The 23,679-nt window shown below is 43.1% G+C and overlaps 1 protein-coding gene across 1 annotated transcript in view; it reads left to right on the top strand.

Moving 5' to 3' along the window:
* Positions 1-21,236, top strand: part of BCR (BCR activator of RhoGEF and GTPase) — a 93,356-nt gene extending 72,120 nt beyond the window's left edge. Inside the window, exons 10-24 of the mRNA XM_065738957.1 lie at positions 424-545; positions 1,789-1,957; positions 3,154-3,273; positions 4,187-4,262; positions 4,814-4,918; positions 5,342-5,416; positions 6,113-6,210; positions 6,877-7,008; positions 15,042-15,101; positions 15,183-15,292; positions 16,122-16,261; positions 17,665-17,799; positions 18,382-18,487; positions 19,479-19,641; positions 20,339-21,236. Of these exons, the coding sequence (XP_065595029.1) occupies positions 424-545; positions 1,789-1,957; positions 3,154-3,273; positions 4,187-4,262; positions 4,814-4,918; positions 5,342-5,416; positions 6,113-6,210; positions 6,877-7,008; positions 15,042-15,101; positions 15,183-15,292; positions 16,122-16,261; positions 17,665-17,799; positions 18,382-18,487; positions 19,479-19,641; positions 20,339-20,428 (1,701 nt within the window). The 3' untranslated portion in view covers positions 20,429-21,236. The remainder of the gene's footprint in view (positions 1-423; positions 546-1,788; positions 1,958-3,153; positions 3,274-4,186; positions 4,263-4,813; positions 4,919-5,341; positions 5,417-6,112; positions 6,211-6,876; positions 7,009-15,041; positions 15,102-15,182; positions 15,293-16,121; positions 16,262-17,664; positions 17,800-18,381; positions 18,488-19,478; positions 19,642-20,338) is intronic.
* The last annotated feature ends 2,443 nt before the right edge of the window (positions 21,237-23,679 follow it).

Raw genomic sequence — 23,679 nt, forward strand, 5'->3', positions numbered from 1 at the left:
GGGGGGAGCTTAAGCTGAATTCAGTAGCTGAACGATAGTGGAAATCTAGATAGAAAAGTGGAGTTTGCTGCTCTCTGCTGTCTGTAAGAGGGATGCCGTGATGGTGGCACTTAGGTACTTAAAGCCAGGCAATGACTCACCATAAGTAACACTTGGTCTCAGAGACAGGTGATGGAAATAAACCTCAGCTCTGACCTGAGTAAGGCCATTTTTGCCCCCGGGAGAGAAGGCAGCAGCTGCAGGGAGCAGAGCTCACAGCAAGGAGCATATAACAACTTTATTTTTCCTTGCCTGAATTGGAACATTTTATTGAATTGGCTCTGGTAGGAGTCAGGCATAAGGAGTGTGTTGCTGAGGGAGGCTCAGTGCCATAACTGGGGCCTTTTCTTCACTAACTAAAACATTTTCTCTGTTTTTCTCCAGCACCGGCAGCTCCTGAAGGACAGTTTCATGGTGGAGCTTGTTGAGGGGGCTCGCAAACTACGTCATGTCTTTCTTTTCACTGATCTGTTCCTGTGTGCCAAGCTCAAGAAGCAGATTGGAGGGTGAGGTTTCCCTTCTGGGCAACGTGCTTTGTATCTCAGCTTCAGCAGAGTCCTGGGTTTAGTCAGCAACAGTAGATGAATATGAATACTCCAGTCCTGGGTAACTGTAATCTATAAGATGTAGTTGGACAGAGTGTGGTCAGCAAGTACTGTCCATCATACGAGACCTTGTCTAAGCCCTGATCCATCAGGGAAGGCTTATTTTTAATTTTTAATTTTTAATTTTTTTTATTTTTACCTAAGAGCTTTTCTAGGAAATAGGATGTGCTGTAGCATCTGCTATTCTGGACAACTGTCATTCATTTCTCTACCTCTCCCTTATAGGTGTAATTCCTCACTTTCTTTTGCTATTGAGGTTATTCATTTTGATATTGTAGCTACAGCCAGTTAACAGTTTTGCATAAAAATAGAGAATATACAATAAGGGAGACCAAGTTTCTCATTGACCCCAAAGTGCAGTTATAAAGTGTTGTTGAAATTTTTCACAGCTGAATTAGGGAGGAACCTTTACCAACATACTTGTCTCAGGGCTTCTCTTCATTTGATAAATGTTCTGCTCTGAGAAACTTTTCTGCTTGCTCTCCTCAAGCAACAAGTTGCTCATGCCCCTTCTGAAGCCTGTGATTCCAGAGAAGTAATTTTAAAAACAGTGGGACTTTCCCAAGAGTGTATGTTACTGGCAGGAGGGATGGGAAGGGAGTAAATAGCATGAAACATTTAAAAGAAAAGAGTGAGCTAACTATTCTGGTGAAAGCACTGCAGAATGGCAGACACAAGATGTAGTTTGTTCTGGTTGGGTTACATGTGAGTTTGTACTCTGACAGTTCTATCCCACTTGACCATCCTAGCTCAGGCAGGAGAGACCCGAGCTTAGACCACAGGCAGCCACCATTTGTACACATGGCTTTGCTTTCAAACTCTGCCTCTACAGAGGCTTTGAAGAGGCAGAGCACAAGACTGAGAGGGTGTGCAAAAGACTTTTCTGGTTTTTTTTCTTTCTTTTTTTTTTTTTTTAGGACAGAAAGATCTAGGTTATAGAACAGTTTGCTTTGTTGTGCACTGTACTTGGCTTTCTCACTGGGAAGCAGGCTTTTACCAGGCTTTGTGACTTCCATGTAGGAAAAAAAAAGCTGTCCCTGCTTCTGTATCTCATGAGCTATAATGAGGAAAGACTTGTGGGAAGAGGGAGTGAGTGTTGCCAAGCACCAGTAAGTAGTAAAGGTTTGGACCTGCTGTCTTTCAGAAAAAGCCAGCAGTATGACTGCAAATGGTACATCCCACTCACTGACCTTAGTTTCCAAATGGTGGATGAGTCCGAGGCGGTGCCCAACATCCCACTGGTACCTGATGAGGAACTGGATGCCATGAAGATCAAGATATCACAGATCAAGAACGATATCCAGCGTGAAAAGGTAAAAAGGGCTTGAACACGCCATCCCACATGCAGAACAGACTCAGTATTTCTGCTGAGATGAGATGCTGATAGAAGCAACGTTCCCAGAGCTGCACAGCATGGAGAATCCTGCTAGAGCAGGCTGTTCAGCAGGATTCGTGGTACAGCTCAGTTAGCAGGGATATCTAGAGTGCTGCACAGCTCGTTGTTGCTCATCCTAGTGCACTGCTCGTTTGATGGCCTCCTTTAAGGATGCAGAAACAACAAAAATGCTGTGTTGTTCCCCTCCTTACATGGAACTGCCTGTGATTGTATCAATTTATACATTGAAAGTGGAGCTCCTACGCTGTAGACATGAGAAGGACTGGGAGTGTAGCATACTAATATTTGGAAAGCCTGGCTTCTGACTGTCTGAGTATGATCCTGCAAGTGATTTTGATCAGAAGCAGTGCACTTTGCAGGCTCAGTTATGCTTCTCAGGACTTTGAAAGCTGAAAGCCTGCTGGTTTGTAGAACTGGATATTAATATTTCTTGTACAATGAAAAGACAGTCTACTCTGCCATGGCTGGCTTTCAGGGAGGTTTTCCTGGAAAATGTAAAGTACTGGGAGGGACACCACGTGGAAGCTTTTTAATTAGAAGACGCCTGTGTCTTAAGATGTGTGCTTTGGTGCATCAGTGTAAAACAACATACATGGCTGGATTTTGGACTGAGTTTTATCCAAGACAAGCCTTGTTTTTAGGTGGCCTCTGTTGAAAACACAGCGGTGAATGGCACATGGGAGAAAATTTTGATGACAGAAGTTCTGAGCAGCTTTTAGAGAAGTTGCTTACACTCTCCTTAACTAGGGATGCTTGTGAAGGACCTAGCAGTGCTATGGGTGCCCAGCAATGTGATGCTGCTGTGGCCTGTGGAACAAAAAATACAGGGCATAGTAGAAGTAGAGGGCATGCACCTTCCTCCTCTGCACCTTTGTCTGGGGTAGCTGGAATGGCACAGAGTCCAGTCTGACTGCAGAGATATTGCAAGAAACATCTTCCTTAGCAGCTGGGAGCCTGTGGATCCTGTTGGCAGCATTTCTTCTGCCTGGGGCCGTTTCATTTCCTTTAGAGAGAAGGGACTGTGGCTCTGAAAATGTGTGTTTGTGTACATGGGGGCAAGTGTAGGAGAATTATGTGCATGTTCTCTGTCTCCCTTTCTCCCCCACCATTCAGAGGGCCAATAAGGGCAGCAAGGTCATTGAGAGGTTGAAAAAGAAGCTCTCTGAACAGGAATCACTCCTTCTGCTGATGTCTCCCAACATGGCTTTCCGAGTGCACAATCGCAATGGCAAGGTGAGCAGCAATTTCAGCCTGTCTCAGGTTTTGTGTACCAGACAGATGTTAACGGACTCTGTGTGTTTGCATGTGTGTTGCATAAGGAGAGCCTATTTTCCTCTGTCTGCCCTAAAAGCACTTTCCAAGGAGCAGACACCTAACTCTTTCTACACTGAAGGTTATGATAATGTCTTGCAAGACTGTGACTAATTTGAATATGGCATTGGCATTAAAAGAAGTAATAAATATATAAATGAGCTATTAGCTCAGCACCTGTCTTTGGTTGGACAAGTTCTGTCAGAGCAATAGGAACTGCCCTCTTCACCTAAGAAAAAGCTCTGCAGCTACTCCCTTTTGGTCTCCCATTCAGTTCAAGGCTGTCTTCTCAGAGCTGCATGCTGCACTTGGCACCAGGGATACTGAGAATGATCTCCTTCATGGGACTCTCAGTGTGCCAGAGGTATCACCTGCTCTGGCACAGTGGCCTTAGCACACACGGGGCGAAGGAGTGTCACAGGATTCTGTTACAAACCACACAAAATTCAGAAGCTAGTCACTGCTTCCTCAGCTTGCATCAGTGTCTTGGCCTGAGGTGGAGACTTTTGGGTTTCGTGGTGCAACCATCATAAGGAGTCGTGCAGAGCTATCGTGGGACCTCGTGCTGCCAGGGCCACAGCTGTTTTTTGCAGGGCAGAGCCCCGTGAAGGCTCTGACTGCAGGAGCCTGTGTGTTGGTACTGCTCACACACTGCTGACATGGCACAGTGCCACAGTCCTGCCTGTCATTGACAAAACCGTGATGTGGGGCAATGGGAGGAGTACCAGAAGAGAGGTACATCCAAGAATTTCTGCTGGAGAAAATACTGGAGGCAGATCAGCTCTCAGTGATGGGTCAGACTAATGCTTACCCCATGTTCTTCTTTTTTGGATAGAGTTACACATTCCTCATTTCGTCGGACTATGAAAGGGCAGAGTGGAGGGAGAACATCCGGGAGCAGCAGAAGAAATGTGAGTGACACTTAGCTGGTTATTGGCACAAATGGTGTGATCTATGAAACCGAATCCAGAGGATAAGGTACAGGGCAGGGTTTCCTGAGAAAAGAGAACCACACATTGGAATTCATGGAGCAATTTGAAAATCTTCTGTGTCTGCACATCTGAGCCTGTCTGGGGGAATTTTATTTCTCATCCCATGTAAGGAATGTGTGGGAGGAGTTTCTCTCATTTACCCTGCAGGTGGGGATGTGTAGTTCCAGGTAGAGGAAGCAACTGTACCCTTACACCAAATAAACTTCTATTTTGGCATGGGTGTTCTTTGGCTCTGCAAGAATATGGGTGCCCCTCGATTCCTGTTAACCATTTTGGGACATATTACTCCGAAAAGTAACTGAATATGCCCTAAACAGAGACAGGCTGCAGCAGTAGTACAGACCTGAATGCTGTGGTACCGTTGCTGAGCATTGCCCAGGGAGCAGCTGTGCTGAGTATGCCCAGAATGAGGGAATGTGCATCCAGTCTTTGCTTTGAATTTTAATTGCTCCTTTGAATTTCTGTGGCAGGCTTTAAAAGCTTCTCACTCACATCAGTGGAGCTCCAGATGCTGACAAACTCCTGTGTGAAACTCCAGACAGTCCACAACATTCCCCTCACTATCAATAAAGAAGGTAAGACTTAGAGTTTATGCTTTCATATGGTGTAGCTGCAGTGAAAGCCTGTTTCTGCCTGCCTTTGTGCATTTCCCCTAGAGCTACTCTTAATATTTCTTCCTGCTACAGCTTCAATCTGGTGATGATTTCCAAATCTAGGACACTGCGTCAGAGACCATCCTATGTTGCTTTTCAGCCTGCTGGCATAGGCTTTGTGTCTCTATTTTACTTTTGTCCTTTGTATTTCTTCAATGCTGTCTTGCTGACCCTAGCAGTGGTATTGTAAAAGCCCAAAACTGCCAGAAGTTATAAATGGCTGGAATACGTGCTCCTGCTAGACCCATTTTAGGGATAGAAACTTCTGCTAAATTAACTCATCACTCTGTTTTTCTCTCTTGGCTTCTGTGTGAATTTAACAATATTCTTTGCTTTCTTTTACAGATGATGAATCTCCAGGTCTCTATGGATTCCTGAATGTCATTGTCCACTCTGCCACAGGATTCAGGCAAAGTTCAAGTGAGTTGTAGCTCTGTAACACTGAGCTGTTGGTGGAGGTTAGATAGCAGGGGTGAGATGATTCAGGTGCTGTTGGCAGCTGGGTGTGGATTGATGATGAGGAGGAGTGGTGATTCGGAGAACTGGAAGTGAAATTGGGACATTGGTATAAATTTAGAGAATGCAATGGTACTGGCTAACGTAACTTGAAACATAAAAATAGGGGCAATGTCTGCAGTTCGTTACTCATTTTTCAAAAACAATAGATACCACATAATTAAAGGCTGTGGAAATAATGGGGTTTTGATGACTCGGCCCTAAACTAGTCTCTGAGGAATGTTATGCAGATGCTGTTGTCAGTGAAATCAGCACCAATGTGCTAATGGGATCCAGTATCTAGGGAAGTTTCATTTCAGATTGGTGTACACCGTCTGCTCACTGTGGCTTGATATGGGACACACTAGTTAATAGCACACACCAGACTCACAATATGGATGGAAGGCTTGTCTGTGCTGAGGCTGTCTATACCATTGTTCTGGTAATTCAGCTTCAAAATAGCAACTCTGCTAGTCCAGATTACAAACTTTGCCTTGTCCAATGTTACTGGTACTAACACAGAGCAGATATAAATGAAGAAACACCCTAAATGTGATTAATGTAAGATAGGAGGTTCTAGAAATTTCTATGAAGTTCCTGAGTCTGTCTCCCCTTCCTCAGATTTGTATTGCACGTTAGAGGTCGATTCTTTTGGCTATTTTGTGAACAAGGCTAAAACCAGAGTGTACAGGGACACCACGGAGCCCAACTGGAATGAGGTAGGCTGGATTCTTGTTGATGTGGTGTGTTCCATGTGACATCAGTGCACGATGGGTAGAAAAACTGCAAACGAACCCATTTTGTCTGAAGCTCATGCTGCATGCTTTGGATTTGTGCTGCCTTTCAGCAGTCACTTTAATGGCAGATCCACCTGGCTCTGATTCCTTGTCACAGATTTTTCTCTTGGTCTGGATACATTTTTCAGTACAAAATGACTCTTGCATTTTTCAGCGTTTCATCATCTAAACAGATATGCTTGATTTTATTTTTTTTTAAGACATCCATGAAAATATATTGAAGGAGGATTTTTTGGAGGTGTTTTTATTTGTTATAAAGAGAATTGGACATATGCCTGCTTACAGCCAACCTGCAAACCTGCTGGAGAGCAAAATTAGAGGAACGTAGGCGAGTTTGTTTCTTTAAATGATGCTTTGCTGAATGTCAGTGAAACCTGGCTAAAGAGCCAACTATCTTAGTTTGACCACGTTATATACACAAAATACAGCTCCAGTTTATTTTCAGACCATTTTCATCAGGGAGGAGATCTTCACCAGACCTGAAGTGCTCCTTCCTGAAGAGTTTTATGGATAATATCTTGATTATTAAGAGACTGAAAGTCCTGCTGTGGTGTACTCATTGCTCTGTCCTTTTCTGGTGCCCTGCAGGAGTTTGAGATTGAGTTGGAAGGTTCACAAACTCTGAGGATTTTGTGCTATGAGAAATGCTACAACAAAATGAAGCTCACCAAAGAGGATGGAGAGAGCACAGATCGCATAATGGGAAAAGGACAGATCCAGGTAAGACTGTGCTTAACTGGGTCCTGATACCGTTACTGAAAAACATCAAAGGTTTTTTTAAATCCTGGAGTGCCCTGGAGAGTTTTTTCTGCCTTTTCTTGCCTCATCACTGAGAGTTTTTCTCCAGATGGTGAGAAATACAGTGAGATTCACAAGTGGGAAGTCAGCAGCCTCTTCCCTCTTGCCTTGTCCCCCTTGCTTCCTTCTGTGCCCTTATTAGAAAAGATGCTTTTTCAGAAGAAGAATTGTTTTTATCTCTTATTTCCATGTTAACTTCAGCAGAGTATACAGAAGCTGCAGTAAGCCCTGGGTACTGCTGAGACAAAAGAGGAAGTAATGAATATACAGTGAGGAAGAACACTACCTTCCCTCCTTTCCTGTGTGCTAGAAGTTGGTTGATGTGATAGCAAGGCCTTGGAGGACAGGGTTATTGTCCCGATAACTGCCATGTCCAAAGTTTAGTGCACATGACAGCAGCCTGCATCTGAGATAAATGGTGGTTTTTTTTAACTTTTCCACAACTGTGAATCGTGATGGGACACTACTGATTGACCTGCCAGGGTAAAGGTATCTGCTCTTCCTGCTTTGCAGAAAAATACTGTTGGTTCACCTTCATTTACCTTTGGGTCTTCACCACACTTTGGATGACTGCTTTCTCCAGGCTTCGAGCAATAATCACACAGGCCAGGGCGATCTGTGGGATTTCAGAAACAACTCTGATTGTGGGCAGCTTTCAGGATCATATCTCACTGTTACTCTAGAAGGGTTTGCTGTCTAAATGAGTTTGATGAGGCCCATTCTCCCCCCTGAAGCTTCCATACTATTTTCAGGGAAAGCTTTGTCACCAAATGCACAGTGAGTGTTTGGGAGATAATGTACACGCAGATCAATAAATGCTAGTAGAAGGTGACTCTCTGTATGATATGTATGTCCCTCCTGCTGACAAAGGCTGATTTTCTGTTAAGCTCAGCAACTACAAAAGAGCAAGTTTTCAGCTCTGAAATGCCCTGGAGATTTTTGTACTCTCATTGGAGAACTCTGGAATCACTGACCATCTGAGGTCTTCAAATGTGTTACGTAGGTTAAAAAAAAAAAAAGTATGAGATTTAATTTTTTTTATATTTTTTTTCCCAACAATAGTATGTGTTTTTATGCATAGGACGTGTGTGTTGCATTAAAACATCTTACATGAAGTTAATAAGTACTGGTGACACTTGAATTCAATCACTTGATTCTTTTAGAGAAATATAAACAGCTTGGGAAGTTTTTAATTTAAAAGTTCAGTAGAAATGTTTAGATTAATACATGAATTTGTGCTGTGTTTTAGCCCAGAAAGCAAACACAAAAGCTCTTGTTTTCACTAAATCCCCCTTGCAGTTTTTAAGGACACTTGGTGACCTTTCTAAACATTCTCAGTGATTTCTTTTTCATCACACAGCTTGTTAACATGACTGAATAACAACAAACCTAAGTCGTAAGTCTGGTGAGATGTGTTGTTGATAAGAATTATTAAAGGTTTTTATCTTGTTCTTACCTCCAAAGATTTCTCTCTATGAAGAGATTATAGTATCATAATAAAATGGGTACCTGTGGCTGAAGGTTAGCTGTGTTCACGCTGTCAGCATTTTTTTCCTATCATTGGTTTTGTATTCATTTCTCTTTCAGATTTTTTCCAGTTGCTTTTACCTTAAGTTCTGTTTGCTTTGGAGTTGCTAGTCCATCTAGATCTTGTTGTTGTTGTCATTGTTGTTATTCAGTCCAAGTCTGTCCTGTCTGAAGGCAATGTCTGTGAAGTTGGGTGAGTTTTTCCAAAATTCCCCATAGTGAAGAAGTCTGGGAATGTCAGGAGTCGTGTCTGCATCCTCTAGCTGATAAAAGCAGGGACAGTTCTGTGTTGTGTTGGTTAAATCGTAATGTATTCTCAAGCCATGAATGTATTATTGTAAATCTGCAGCTTCCCACTGCTGGGATTCCTGACTCACCACGTTCTCAATGCTGCAGAGAGGAAGACAATGAATCAGGGAGACGAGGACTGTTTTGGCTGTGAAAAGTTTATTAATAATAATCTCTCCATTGCATAACAGCACAGGAGGAAGGAAGACTGGAAATTGGTCCCTGTGGTCAGCAGCTTCCAGGAATGGGCAGTGACTTTAGTAGTTCCCATTGCTCATATTTTCTCTTCCTATGGAATATTTTATTTACCTGCTTTTATTAGCCACGAGCAAGAGCTTTGTGCCTTGCCAATCTGTAAATTTTCTCCTCCAGAAGTAAAACCACAAGGTTTTAATATGGGAGCAGCTTCTATATAGGTAGAAATTGAAATCCTCATGAGACCTGTGAACAGCAGTGCTGGATGTACACATGGGTGGGGGTCTCTGTTACATCTTAGGCATTGAGAAACGCAGGGAGAAGGTGCCTGCATTTCGAGATTGGTGAGAACTGAATCTGAGATCGGTGGTATGTTTGGGAGGGGAGGAAATGGACAGATATATTGTGTAGCAGGAAGCATGAGGCTGAGCTCAGTTTTAAGCATCTTTGTCTCTCATTTTGAACTATTTTTTATCCATGTTGTTACATTGCAATCTGTTTTTGGCACTTGTTTGGCACTTTTGCTCTTTGAATTTTATGCTTCTTGTGGCAGGCACTTCCCCATGCTTTGAGTGTAGCTGCTTTTCATTTGGTCTTCAGACTTTGCATGCATGTGACCGCATAGGTCAGCAAAACTGGCCTGAGCCCTAGGAACAGACTGCCTGAGCAAACTGATGCTTCATCCTGTGATCAATCTCCTGCAGTTGGTGCCTCCTAGATACGCTGCTTCCTTTGTTGTTGTTTTTCTGCATGATCAGCTCAGGCAAACTGTTCCCTTCTCCCTCACAGCAGTGCTGGAAAATCAGGGAGGATATGACCTTAGAGCAGTCATTCAGTGGTAGCAGTGCACCATCATTCCTCTGCTGCCATGGAGAACCATCACTCTTATCTGCTTAATTATCTGAGATGTCTCTTAGCAGTGCACATGGCTATTTCAGACATCTAGGCTTGTTTTCCATGTAAAACAGATTGTCACATGCAGTACCTCCCAAGTGTCAACTCAGAAAACCTTTTACACGCTTGAGTTCGTTTAAACAGTTTGCTCATGCAGAACAGTATCCCAGCAATGAAAACAGGGTGGAAATGAAGAAGGCAATGGGCCACATCTAAGGGGTGATGGTGGCAAAGATTAACGTGTCAGTGGGGAGCTTGGAGAAGAATGGGGTTATGGCTGGACTGGTAGTTTCCAGCAGCAGTGAGAGACTGACAACATGTATGACACATCAGTTACACTTAAAAATTGATGGAGTGTGAAGTTGCCAGGGAGATTTAATAAAGGGAGGAAGTAATGCAAATAAATAACATAAAACACACTAACACTAAGGCTGCCTCAGTCCTTGCTCCCAGACATTTCACCTCTGCTGTCACTTCTTTGTTTTTTCTCTTTCTGTATGTTTTCATTTCTCTTCTGGGGGACGAAATTCAGCAAGCTCTCTGTGGTGATTTATTAAGACAAAGCACGGATGGCTCAGTGCCTGCCTTGCATTTGCTATTGACCAGTGTCCTCACTTTGCCTTTCTCCTGGTCCCTACCACTTTGTGTTCTGCATGCTCAGCCTCTGCCGACTTCTGTATGCTAATTGTGTGTCTTAATTCATTGCTAATTTGCTATGAGCGCCCGAACCTTGCACTCAGAAATCCCTGCGGTGCCAAGCTGCTTTGTTCTATTGTGTTTTGTGCAGGATACAGAGAGGCATTTGCTTGATTCATTAGTGAATTTAGGGCTGTAGCTTGCCACTGCAGATGCCAAAAAAGTGGGCCACAAGAGGCCTGGAGGTGCTGGGGGAGCACAGCCCGGTTTGTTTGTTTTCCTGTGCAGCATGCACTTCCAGTGGGGGCTGTGCAAAGCCCATAAGGCTCTTAGCAGGTCTGTCCTGTTTGCTTAGAAACACAGCACAGTCTTTTATGCTTTCGATGGGGATGAGATGGGTGCTTTTGTCACTCAAACCAAGTAACTGTTTGAAGGAAACGTTCAGAGGTGCAGTAAGTTTCCCTGTCACATTAGTGCACAGGCAGCCGTTTCACAGTGCTCCCTGGGCGGGTGATGCAGGGGCTGTGCTCACTCGGAGCACTCTGTAGATTACATTCTTCTACTCAGTGTTCCTTCTTCCAGGTCACTGATCTCCAAATCAGGCCGAAAGCCAGCATGACCCCATTTGTCACAGCCCCCTCTCTGTGCCAGAGCATCGCACTCACTAACTCTTTGTCTTCACTCTGCTTTATGACCTGCCCGCTCCTGCTGCCCTTTCCCGGTGTTGCTCTTGCTGGTCTCAGAAGGTCAATCTGCTGAATGGTCTGGGACTCTAAGTTTGCTCAAGGTGTAAATGATGTTTTCTGCTTCCCACTGACTCTATGATTTCCTACTGTGATTTTGTCAGCCTGTTAAACCTAACTTCCTGCATCATTCAATATTGTTGAGAACTTTTCAAGCTTTGCTCTTTTATTAGTTTTCATCCGCTTTGATTTGTTACTTAAAAAGCACCTTGGGTACTTCTTTTATTGCAGCCAGTGATGTATGCAGGGTTGGCTCGGGTCATCCCACCCCCCCTCCAGCCACCCCTATTCAGCACAAGCTGTTCTCTGCCAACAGTCAGGCAGCAGGTGGGCAGTGCAGGGGCCTTCCATCCCTGCAACAGATCTTAGAGGAGCAAGAGGCAGCAGCAGGTGCACCAGCAGCCCTTGCTCAGTCCCCACTGTTACCCAGCAAGGAGTCTCTGTGAGTTCCCAACTCCAGGGCACTGCTTTTACTAGCTCTCCCCCTATGGCATTCACTGGGGAAGCACAGCAGGAGTTTGACTCATATTTTTTAATGTCTATTTACTTGCTTTTGTTTTGCACGGCAGTAGGGGTTCCCTAGCCTTACCCCAGACAGAACTGGTAATACCCACTAGCTTAAATGGATTAGGCCATGCTAGAATTCTCCTTTAACTGTTTTGCACACATTCAAAACCCTCTTTTTCCTGCAACGAAGTAGTCTCTCTGCTACCAGTAGCACTCTCCGTAACTCAGTTCTGCAAGCACACAGAAAACTGTTTCCAGCTTGGAGGATGAACTGTGGCAGCCTCTACCAGCAGAGCCCTCCTGGCAGCACTTAGACAGCTGATGGTCGAGCTTTCAGGAATGCTGAGCGTGGCTGCTTGTTCATAGGAAACCAGACACTTCAGAAATGGTTTCCTCTTGATTCTGGGAAAGAATGCAGTTTGATAGAAACCAAACTTCCATCACGGAAATTCAGGGGAGAACAGCTTAGGTTCTGGCCAACTTATGGGGACCTCGGCCAGCTGCACCGGCGGGGGCGGATCTGTTCCAACACAGTTAAAAGCAATCCCTCTTGGCAAACAGACTGTTATTTGGGTCTGCTGAAGTGCTGCAGGAAAGCACTGCTGCCCATTGGCCTCCTAAATTTCTGTGGTCCCAAAATGTGGGAGCTACTGGTTACTGACTATTCCTTACAAGGGGTCTTCAGGAGTTTCTGCCAGAATTACGCCTACAGGAACCGGTCCAATTCAGCAGCAAAGCGTGTCTGTGCCGGCAGCATCCCGCTGTGGGACCACGTCCGTAACAAGGCACGCAGGGACAAGGTTGGCCTGACTTGCTCATCTGATACTTCTTGGGGTCTGCATAGTGTGAGTAAGCAGGAGAAACTTCTCTCTGCTTGCTGTCTCTTGCAGGGAGTGGGGCAGGGGGTCGGGGCAGTGTCGTGTCTGTGCCTGACTGCAGTACTGAGCTCATTTATTGATGATTTGAAAGTGTGAGCATGATGTGTGTAACATCTCCCAGAACATACAGTAGATGCCACTGTTTCAACATTGACTTCTGCCTGGCAGAGCAGCCTGCTTTTGCATGGAGTTTTCTGAGAGGGAGGATCTGTACTGCAGAAATAGTCCTTGCATCCTTTTGTTTGCTGCTAACAGTAAATTCAAAACACAGAGTCTGGTGCAGTTGCCTCCTTCGGGGCTTACTGTGTCTCGGGTGTTCAAGAGCCAAGTGTCACAAAGCTGCCTCAGGAGGCACTGAAGTTCTGTTTGCTTTGGCTGGTGCAGGTTGCCGATGAAGTCCTTGTGCAGGAAGGTCTTGTCTGTCTTTTGCCATTGTAGTTTGAGCTAGGTGTGAACAAAATCAGATGGTTTGAGACTCTTTCAGTAGTACTGGAATTGCTGGGTAGTGTTTGAGTACTTGAGTCAGCTCCTCCCCAACCTCACAGCTGTTCACTCAAAAAAGAGGTCAAGCAAAGCTGAAAATGGGACTCAGGGACTTTGCCTGATTCTGGTTGGTGAATTCTTGCGATAGCAGAGCCAGGTGTTCTTCCTGTCTCTGTGCACAAGATGAAATTAAAAGTAGTGTGCAGGTCCAAGTGGGACAGCTTTCCATGGTTTCTGAACTGACTTCCTCCATTTCAGCTGGCATCCATCACTGTGAGATCCCGACACAGGTTTCATTTGTTTGAAGTTACCTGTCTCTGTATAGATCACGTCACATTTCTGTGTCTCTGTCTCACTGTAGGGTCATTATGTCTTTTGAATTTAGCACGACGTGTCCCTGGAAGCCATTGGCTTCATAGCCAAGAGCTACAAAGTTCTCATGTCTGGCTTTTTATTTCAGTTTAGTATCTTTATGCTCATCCGACCACAGCTGTCTGTAGAAAACTGCAGTCCACTTTCCCCAGTTGAGACCAGGTCGCAGCACCTGCTTTCTGCTGTGCATTTGGAAGTTTTTATGGTGCTGTGGGAGGAACAGCTCTTGCAGGAACTGCACTTCAGCAGCTGTGGTCTCTCCTTCATGTGTGTTGCTCACAAGTTCTCTGTCTCCTTGTGATGTAGCAGACTTCAGCCTTCCTTTACACTTGTGCAGAAGCAGCAGAGATTCTGTCCCTGTGATGAATTAATAATAATCTCTTCAACCTTTGTAAATGCCCGAAGCTTACAAATTTCTCTAGAATGGAAAAATAAGAGTTTAACACAGAGGTCTGCAAAGTGTGGTTTTTTGAATATGTGTCTGTCTGACATTGCTGTGATCCTCATATCGTGAGCCTCGACAGATCAAATAGGATTGCACTTCGGGGGGGGAATAAAAAACAAAAACATTTTTTAAAAAGGAAACAAAGATCTTCAATTGCTCCTGGTTTGGGGGGCAGATGTATGTATGAATTTTGTGCTCTTTTTGATCTTATAGAAGTTTTAAAGAGTTCTGCTTTGTGGTACAAGAGAACCAGTAGAAAAAGCCATAGCCTTGATAACTTAGCATTTCAGTGCTTACATTTAATTAATGTTTTTGATTGTTGAAACTCACTATGAGAAGATTTCCCAAAATGAACTAGAGCATGCATACATGTCCAGACAAGGGATTTCCTGTGTACATGCACACACACAGGTTCCCAATTCCTGATCTTATTTCCAAATTTTGAAAATGAATTTCAAAGCCTCTTTCAGGCAAGAAATTAGAGAACGAAGGAGATCTCTGAGTTACGTGCTTGGGACTTGCAGCTCTTTAAGAAAGAGGGCGATCTGTTTCAAATCAAACAATTTTCAGAAATCTTTCCTCCCTATTTCTGACTCCTAGCCCTGTGGGACAGGACAAAGTTAGCTGTCTGTTCACATGCTTGTTCTACAGCAATAACTGCAGTTTCCCTTTCTGTGAAATGAGAAGTTCTTAGCTTTCAGATACTGATTTTCCTTGTTGAGGTTTCCTTTGCTGTGAAGCAGACACTGCATGCATGTTGGTGAATTTTCTATATGAATGAGTCGTCTCCATCATCCCAGCTTGGAGAATGGCACAGTATGTGTCCTTTTAGCCACAGTCTGAGGAACCCTGGAATGGGTGTTTCTCTATGGGAATGAAATACTGCATTGAAAGTGGTGGAGCTTTGCTTACTCACAGAAGCCTTTCAGGCTAACTGACTTCTCCCAAGTCTGTTCTTAGCTCATGGGTAATTTCCATGTGTTTCAGCTGGACCCACAGACACTCCACGACAAAGACTGGCAACGCACAGTTATCTCAATGAATGGAGTAAGTACAATGAACAGCACTGCTTCTGTTGTCTTTGCTGTTTGTTGCAGAATAAAAAAAGGGCTGTTCTCTTCTACCCAGGTTGAAGTGAAGCTGTCGGTGAAGTTTACCAGTCGAGAGTTCAGCCTGAAAAGGATGCCATCACGGAAGCAGACGGGGGTCTTTGGGGTCAAGATCGCTATTGTCACCAAGTGAGCGGATGGGTTGAATTTCTCCCTATTGCTTTTTGAGAAAGCCAATTAGCCAGTGGGTCGCACCTGCCCTAATCCCACTGAGGCATTTCTTAGTCCAGCCTGCTCCACTCGGGTAGCAGTGCAGATGGCTGTTGCTGCCAGGGATGGTGTACGTTTTGTGAGCTGTGTTTTCACACGGGGAAAAAAACCCAACATATATACAGGCTCGGAAAGCTCGGGTGTCTGCTTCCAGCATGTCACTTCTCTGAGTCCTGGAAATGCCCCTTGCCCTTTTACTTTGTGGTTAGCTGGCTTGGTCACAAATTTCCAGAGCCACTAAAGAGTGTTATTTCCTTTCCATAATCAAAAATGTTCAAGTTCTTTGGATCCTGTCGTATTATTTTAACCCCTGATCTTTTGTCATGAGTTGTTTACTGGCAGAAACCTGTTTGTTCTGTTACATACTTTGGGAAGTATAGTGTTTCCTCACTATGGAACTGCATTAATTTGAAAGCAGCAGTGTTGCCAAGGGTAGTTCAGGAATCCTATGATTACCTCTGCAGAGCTGCAGACACAGGGGGCACTGGGTCCTGGACAGAAGCCCTAGTGCTCAGGGATGCTGCACAACAGCCAAAGATAGGCTGAGACACTCAGAAAATCCTCTCCAGCTTTAAAAGCTGAAAAACTTTTCAGCTCAGCTTTGATCACCTCCTTGGACTTTTTCCCACCCTGTTTTTCAGAAGAGAATTTTACAGCAAAATGGGTGATTTTAGCCAGGCTGGCTGGATGGGGCAGCAAGAACGGAGAGCATGAGCTGTACTGAACTCTTTTGTCTTCCTTTCTTAAGGAGGGAGAGATCAAAGGTGCCTTACATAGTGCGCCAGTGCGTGGAGGAGATAGAACGGCGTGGAATGGAGGAGGTGGGCATCTACCGCGTCTCTGGGGTCGCAACCGATATCCAGGCTTTGAAAGCTGCCTTTGATGTCAGTAAGTATTTGTGTCTGATGTTTTCCTCCTAACTGAGAACCTGTGTGAGCTCCCTGTCAGATGGCTGTGTGAGTTTTAATCTTTTGTTCCCTGAGAAGCATTAAGAGGGAGAGATTCTCATTCAAGTAGAATCATTTTAAACCTGGCTGCATGTTTTACTGGTATTCCTCAGCTGCAGATACGACCCAAGACATACAGTGGAATAGATCCCTGTACCAAATAACACGTTTGTTATTCCTTTCAGCAGACATGACATAGCTGGTTTGCATGCCTTGCCAAGACTTTCTACATGGCAAGCAGCTTCCTCAGGGGAAGCAGCGACAATCAGAAGCTGCAGTTTTCCTTTTTTTCTGCCTCCAAATTAATAGAAGTCTTTGGAATTGTTTGAGAATGTTTTGTGAAAGAAAGCAAGCAAAAAAATAAACTGATGAAACAGTTCTGTGGTTGACTAGGAAGAACATGTTCTTTACCAGCCAGGAGATGTATGGTCAGGGCTCTTTTCCTGACTCTGTGGCTAGGCTGAGGTGTGCAGCCTGTAAACTCAGATAATTTTGACCAGTATTTTAAAGCCTTCCTTGATCTTGCTCAGAAAAATGCTCCTTTTTGCTGCTGCATTTAAAGGAATGACATATATGTCCCCAAAAGGCATCCAAACCCAGCAGATTTAACACCTCCAAACTGCTTTGCTATGGAAAATGAAATTTCTGCCATACTTCCAGCATCCACGGGGTAACTGAAGGACCACTTGAGCTTGTTTTTTATTTTTGTTTGTGATATTTCATCATTCTTGTATCTTCCTTTCAGTCCCCCCTAAGCTACCAAAAGCACTGATTTATGAATCCTCAGTAGTGCAGGTAAAAGCGTTCCACGTTTTGAAGAACAACTTTTTTTCTTTCACATTAAATGCCATTTTCTGCTAAGCCAGCACTAGCTCTGCTGGTTGATGTTTGTTTTCAGGAAAGGAGGCGGTTTTGTTGCTCTTAAAAGTAACAAAACTGAAATGTGAACCCTGAATTGCCTGTGTACTTTAGTTACACTCAGTGGGGAGTTAGACAGCCTCAGAGTCTCTTATTCTAAGCTGTTTGAGGCAGGGAACTGGAATAACAAATGTGGTCATTAAGAAGTTGAAATGCGTATAAATACAGACATGCAGGGCTTTTTCCAGATCAGGCCTGTGTTGCTGGCACAGCAGAAGGAACCATGGGTAGTGTGAACTTCCCCTAGTTGATTTAAAGCTGGAAACAGCAGCATTTCTCAGTTGTCATTCAATTGAGAGGAATGTAAACAGGAAAACTCTCAGCTACTTGGGCAAAGACAATGGATAAACAAGGAGCAAAGCAATCAAAGCAATCAAAAACTGAATGCAAGGCCAGCAATTTATTAACCCTTCTTCCCTCTTTCAGATAACAAAGATGTGTCAGTGATGATGAGCGAGATGGATGTTAATGCTATTGCAGGCACACTGAAGCTGTACTTCCGAGAGCTGCCTGAGCCTCTCTTTACAGATGAACTGTACCCCAACTTTGCTGAGGGCATTGGTAGGTAGTAGCAAAAGTAACTCCTGATGACCTGCACCCGTGTTAAAGACTTCTGTAGGATGCTGCTCCTAAAGCAACACAGATTTGTAATGTTGGATAGGAGCTTGGAACAAGCTGTAAGGGAAGTGGAGTGGATCTCAGAAATTAGCTTTGGAAGCAAGTTTGAGAATGAGCAAACACCGTGCTTTTTTTGATAGCTGAAAATGTCCAGGTTTCCGAAGGGCAGGTGAAGAATAGAATGACAGCTTAACTTGTTGGGTTTGTGCTTGCTGTTTGCCCATTCAGTCTTCCAGGGAAGTCCTCTTTGGAGGGGGAAATACCTTGTTATATTTAATGAAGGGGAAACCATCCTAATGGTTTGACATGTGCAAGCACTTGAACTGCTAGAGGGAAAAGGGTTCTCTGTCTCTTGGTGAAATCAAGAAAAGCAAACAGTGGGGCATGTATGTGTGCCTGACCTTCCGAACTATGATGCAATTACAGTCAATTCAGAACCATCCATATTTGTTGCTTTGGGGAATCATACAGTCGATTTCTAATTCACTGCCTATGCTGATATTGTATTATTTTTTTGTCTTGCAGCACTTTCAGATCCTGTTGCAAAGGAAAGCTGTATGTTGAATCTATTGTTATCGCTTCCAGAGCCCAACCTTGTGACATTCCTTTTCCTTTTGGACCATTTAAAAAGGTAATGTTTGGATCCTTTAAATACTTATTCAATGGGTAAAGCATCTTTATTTAGAAAAGAGGAGCCTTCTTGAGCCCATGCTGAATAGGCAAATGAAGGAGCATTTGCTGATTTGAGGTGAGTGCTCATCAGATAACTGTTGCTTCACACTCATTTAGTGAAGCACTGAATCTCAAATTGCATTCTCACTGAAACTGAGGATTAGAACTGAAGGGGAAACAAAAGTCTCAGGACTTACCTAAGTGCAAATGCAGATTCTTGCTGCAATATCTGCAAAGCCACACCTGCACTGGGGAAGGTTTCAGTGTTAATTGTGAAATTTTGTGTTTAAGGACTTCTCAGTACTGTCTCAAAAAGTGTTGCAGTTGAATTTAACCAATCTTTAAAAGTTCCAGTTCTGTACTTCTGACTGGAGCTGTCAGCTCCTTGCTCAGACTGGTCTTTCTGATCTTGTCTGTCTTTGCAAAGTGGTTGTAACTGAAAAAATATTTCCATGTGTTTGATAGTAATACAATAAACTTGTTTAATACATGCGCAGTATCTTAATTTACATACATAATTTACATACCAGAGACTGTCACTGTAGAGATCAAAGGTGATCTTGTGACTGAGGTTCTGGTTTAAATTCCAAGAAACCTGGGCTTTTTCTTGGTACAAACTCTTGTGCTCTCGGTAAATGTTTTAATCTGTGTGCCTCAGTTTCTCATTTATGGTACCGAGATGAAAACCATTCTTTTATTCCTGTTTCACTTTTGTCTGACCAAACAGGAGCCCCTTTCTCAGGTAAAGGTCTATAGATTGACTAAGCTCGTAGCTGTCGGGTCAAGGTATTGTTTATGTATGCAGTTAATTTGAGGATGTGTGGAGAGAGTGCTTGCTTCAGTGCCTATACTTAAATTTTTTTACAAAGGGAATAAATACGGTTTCTTACTGAAGGATACTTCTTAACTCAGACATTTACAGAGGTCCACCTTGTCATTTCTTCTCTCAGGGTTGCTGAGAGGGAGAGCATTAACAAGATGTCCCTGCATAATCTTGCAACTGTCTTTGGACCAACACTGCTCAGACCTTCAGAGAAGGACAGCAAAATCCCTGCCAACCCAACGCAGCCTATAACGATGACTGATAGCTGGTCACTAGAAGTCATGTCCCAGGTAAAATCCTAAATCTGCTGTTGAATTGTTTAAAGGCCGTAGCCGGGAAATCGCAGGCTTTGTTCACCTTTCCTCCTGTTTCTGTTTTCACAGCAGTTTTGAGAAACAAACAGCCTTCACCCCCCAGCACAGACATTTTAGACTCTGTTTATAGAACAGTGTTTCTTCAGGCAGTTGAGTTTGTATGTGTGCTAATAGAGCTTTACTTAAAAAAAGATGTCGATGTGCTCACATCCTGCATTCTTTGTTTGTGCACAGTAGGGTTTTGGAGTGCTGCATTACTAGCCTAGGATAAAAGGACTGTCTGCTTTTCCACAATGCTCAATAATCCTTGCTAGATTGAGATTTATTTTGCCATTGCAGCCTTCTGAAGGCAGTGCAGACAACCAGAGGAACCCAGAGGCTGCGTTAGCTCATCATGCTGTTTTATCCTTTCTTTATTGAGTGATAGCAAATTGTAGATCAGATTTTTTCAGCAAAGTGGAACATCCACACTTTGCTATCTTTGAAGCTGAAAAGTTCCTCCAAAGCACTGGATTTTTTAATATTCCTCCTGATATTATATGCTGTATTAACATAGTAAGTGCAGAATTAATTTCTGTGTAGAGCAGTGCAGTCATGTCTGCCAACTATAAAACAGCCAGCATCAGAATCTGTTAACAGAGCTTTATTTTTACCCATTTCTTTCTTTTTCCAGGTTCAAGTCCTTCTGTACTTCTTGCAGCTAGAGACCATCCCTACCCCAGACAGCAAGAGGCAAAGCATTCTCTTTTCCACAGAGGTGTAGATGTCTGTGATGCCAATAGGACTCCGAAAAAACCAAAACAAGACAACAATAACCCGTTCTTGGCACAGATCTGCCACTCTTGAAAAAAGGAAGATGGGTGTTTCTTCAGACGTTTCTGGCCTGTTCCTTTTTCGGGGGATTTATGGTCCTCAATGCTTCTGCTGTTTGTTAACCAGTGGCAAGCTGAAGAGAAAGTAGAAAAGTACCTACTTTTGATCAGGAGAATGAGAAAGAATCGAAGTGGAGATTGAGCTGAGCAGAATCTCCACTAGAAGGAGCAATAGACACTTGAACAAATGCACCACAGAGTGTGGCTGTTGTTCTTGCTGGGAATGTGATGGAAGGTATTCCTCATTTTATGGATTTATCATAATGGAACTTCAAGCTTTCTAATGGACCACTTGATAGGATATACCCTTTTTTGGGTGAGAGGGAGTTAAAGGATCTATCACAACTGTGTCTTTAATAACTGCTGTTTTTAAAGTACTGTTCTAGGCCACAAAAATAGCATTGCTTTGCAAGAAGAGGAAAGAAGGGAAGGGTCTGGGATCTAAGATACCCTCCTCAGAAATTGAAGTCCTGATTTGAACAGGTTTCTAAAGAAGTGAAACAGTTTTGCATACAACTCAAACTTTTTTATTTGTCTCGCCCACCCCTTCTCCTGCAAATGTTTATACAAGCTTGAGGGAAGGAGATGCCGTGCTCTTGCCTATGCTGCACTTCTGATGGTGTGGATTTTTGGGGGGTGGGGGTGTTGAAGGGCCCAGACTCAATGATTTTTCACTATAAATAAATACAGCAAGTTAACGAGAGGCAGGGACGATTTGAGTCAGTGCTTTGTGATTTGTTGTTTGTTTGCATATAAAAGCAGGAGCAATATTATCCAGAGAGGATTGCTGAATTCCTTAGACTCTGCCAAACTTAATGAAAATCAATTGGGAAGGCTGTTAATTCCCAACACTCCAAAGAAAAGATGTTAACACTACAAAAATAATTGAAGCTTTTGTGGACAAAACAAATTATTAATGGTTATCAGGTTGCCTGGCTGCTTACTCCTATCAGAACATTGTGGGTTTTTGTTTTTTTTAATATATAGATATATACTTGAATTTTGGAGGCTTTGTACGTGCATTGCTTCTATGAGAGTCATCTTCTGATAGATACTTTGGTAAATATGTCAGAATGTACCTCATGGACACCCTAGCCAGTGGCATGCATGTGTACTCTTCAGAAATTCCAAGCCTGTTTTAAGTCAGAGCAGTGGAGGGATGTGTGGAACCACACGGAGCAGTACTGCAGGTCTCAATAAATACCAGGCTCGTTTCTTCCTGCCTAACCTGGTCAAAGCCATGGGGGTTACACTGGTGTAAAGGACAGCAGTGTTTGTTTAGAGAATTGAAAGCATAATCTCATTGCTGGTATCCAGAGCAAAATATTCTGGCTGTGAAGCAGTTGTGCCAAACATCCTGGGAGAGCTGGGAATTACTCCGTTGTCATTAACAACTCCAGCCCCCTTTGCTTCCTACCCAGTTACGCAGCATCTGTTTGGTGGCAGCCATCCACCATCCAGGCAAGAAGAAAAGTGCAGCCTGAGGATGAGGGGAGGAATCAGCATGGGGAAAGGCAGGGAGAGACAGAGCGACTCGTATAGTTGGGTTGTCAACATCATTTGAGGAGAAATACCATATAGAAAGCAACCCCTGTGGTGCTGAGTTTTATGTTTTCTGATGAGCGATCTGCAGTCTCTCAATTACAAAAATATATATTAAAAAAAAAACAAAAAAACAACAACAGAGGAGTCTTTCAAATGAACAGAAGAAAAAATAATAACGGAAATGTTTTTGTAGTCAATGTAATTTTGACTGCTACATTATATTAGAAAATATTGTACTGTGAAGTTACAAATTCAAAAAGGAAAAAAATAGAAATTCCAATTTTGTGAGTATATCAACATTTTGCATGCTATGTAAGGATCCTTATAGGAATTTAATATTGCTTAGTATCCCTCCCTTCTTAGGTCTGGGAGCAAACCTCTTTGTAATGTAATGTACAACTAGAAATTCCTTCTCTCTTATATGTATTTCCATTACATTCCGACTTCCGAATCTGGAAAACAGAAAAAATGTTTATAGTAGGAGGTGCTTTTGGGGGGAGGGAAGAAAACTTGAAGGCTTAGCATTTTTAATATTTATTTCTGCCTTTTCTGAAGGTAAAAATTAGTCACAATCTTGTAAATCTTCACCTTAAGTCAGGCAGACCAGTAAACCACACTCTGTGGTTTTGGTTTTACGTATTTGTTCTCACTTTTACGTAGCAGTTCCATAACAATCCTTTTCCTGCTAGCTGCACGCCTACCCATTCCAGGCTGCTGTGTGGTGTTTCTGAGGCAGCAGCACTGCTGCTGACTTCATCTGAATGGCAAAAGGCCACAAAACAACAGCAGCAAAGTGCAGCAGGTGGCTGTGTGACACAGCCTTTTCCTTTCGGTGTTCAGAATCTGTGGCTGCTCTTTGCAGTGTTGAAACTGGAAAGCAATACCATAATGACTGTGCCAATTTACTTTTACCCAACTGTTTTATTTTTATTTATATAGGAAATTAATATTAAGTTACTGATGTATGGTGTATAACCACGAGAAAATGGCTTTTGCTTTGGTTGCTGTTACAGGCTGTTGTTTTAGTCTCTCAATTACAATGCTCAGTTTTAATGTAACGTAATCTAACATGCAGGCATGTGGATCAGGGAAAAAGAAAAGGTAATTTAACGTAACCCATTAATTATTTCTGTTGAGTATGTTTTCCCCAAAGCTGGTAATTTTGGGCTGGAAAAGATAGCAGATGTTTCTGCTAATGATGAAATCATAGACTGATTTGAAATATGAGAATGATTTCTTGAATTTCTTTTAATTTTGCAATTTCAGTTTTAATTAAGCATTTCCACAAGGCTTTTATTTTCCAAGGGATGCTGTGGGTGTTTTTGTTTTAAATTTTGTTGTGTTTATAATAAGCCTTATCTCATTTAAAACATAAAGGGACTTGTTAAACGTGGCTCTAGAGATGGTCTTCTGATTTCTACACCTGACAATCCCCTGTGAGCTGTGTCAGGAATCCTAACTGTTCCACTCTCTGTAAGGAAAGGTACAATATGAATAACATTAAGAGGAAGTTGGCCAAAAATTACCCTTTAAGAACTGCACTGAGAATTTGTATTGTTTCTGTTTCTAGGAAAGTAGTAGCTTTCAGCTACATCCA

This window comes from Cyrtonyx montezumae, unplaced genomic scaffold (genome assembly GCF_038088225.1).
Source record: "Cyrtonyx montezumae isolate F1298 unplaced genomic scaffold, pur_monq_1.0 scaffold_23, whole genome shotgun sequence".
Taxonomy (NCBI): domain Eukaryota; kingdom Metazoa; phylum Chordata; class Aves; order Galliformes; family Odontophoridae; genus Cyrtonyx; species Cyrtonyx montezumae.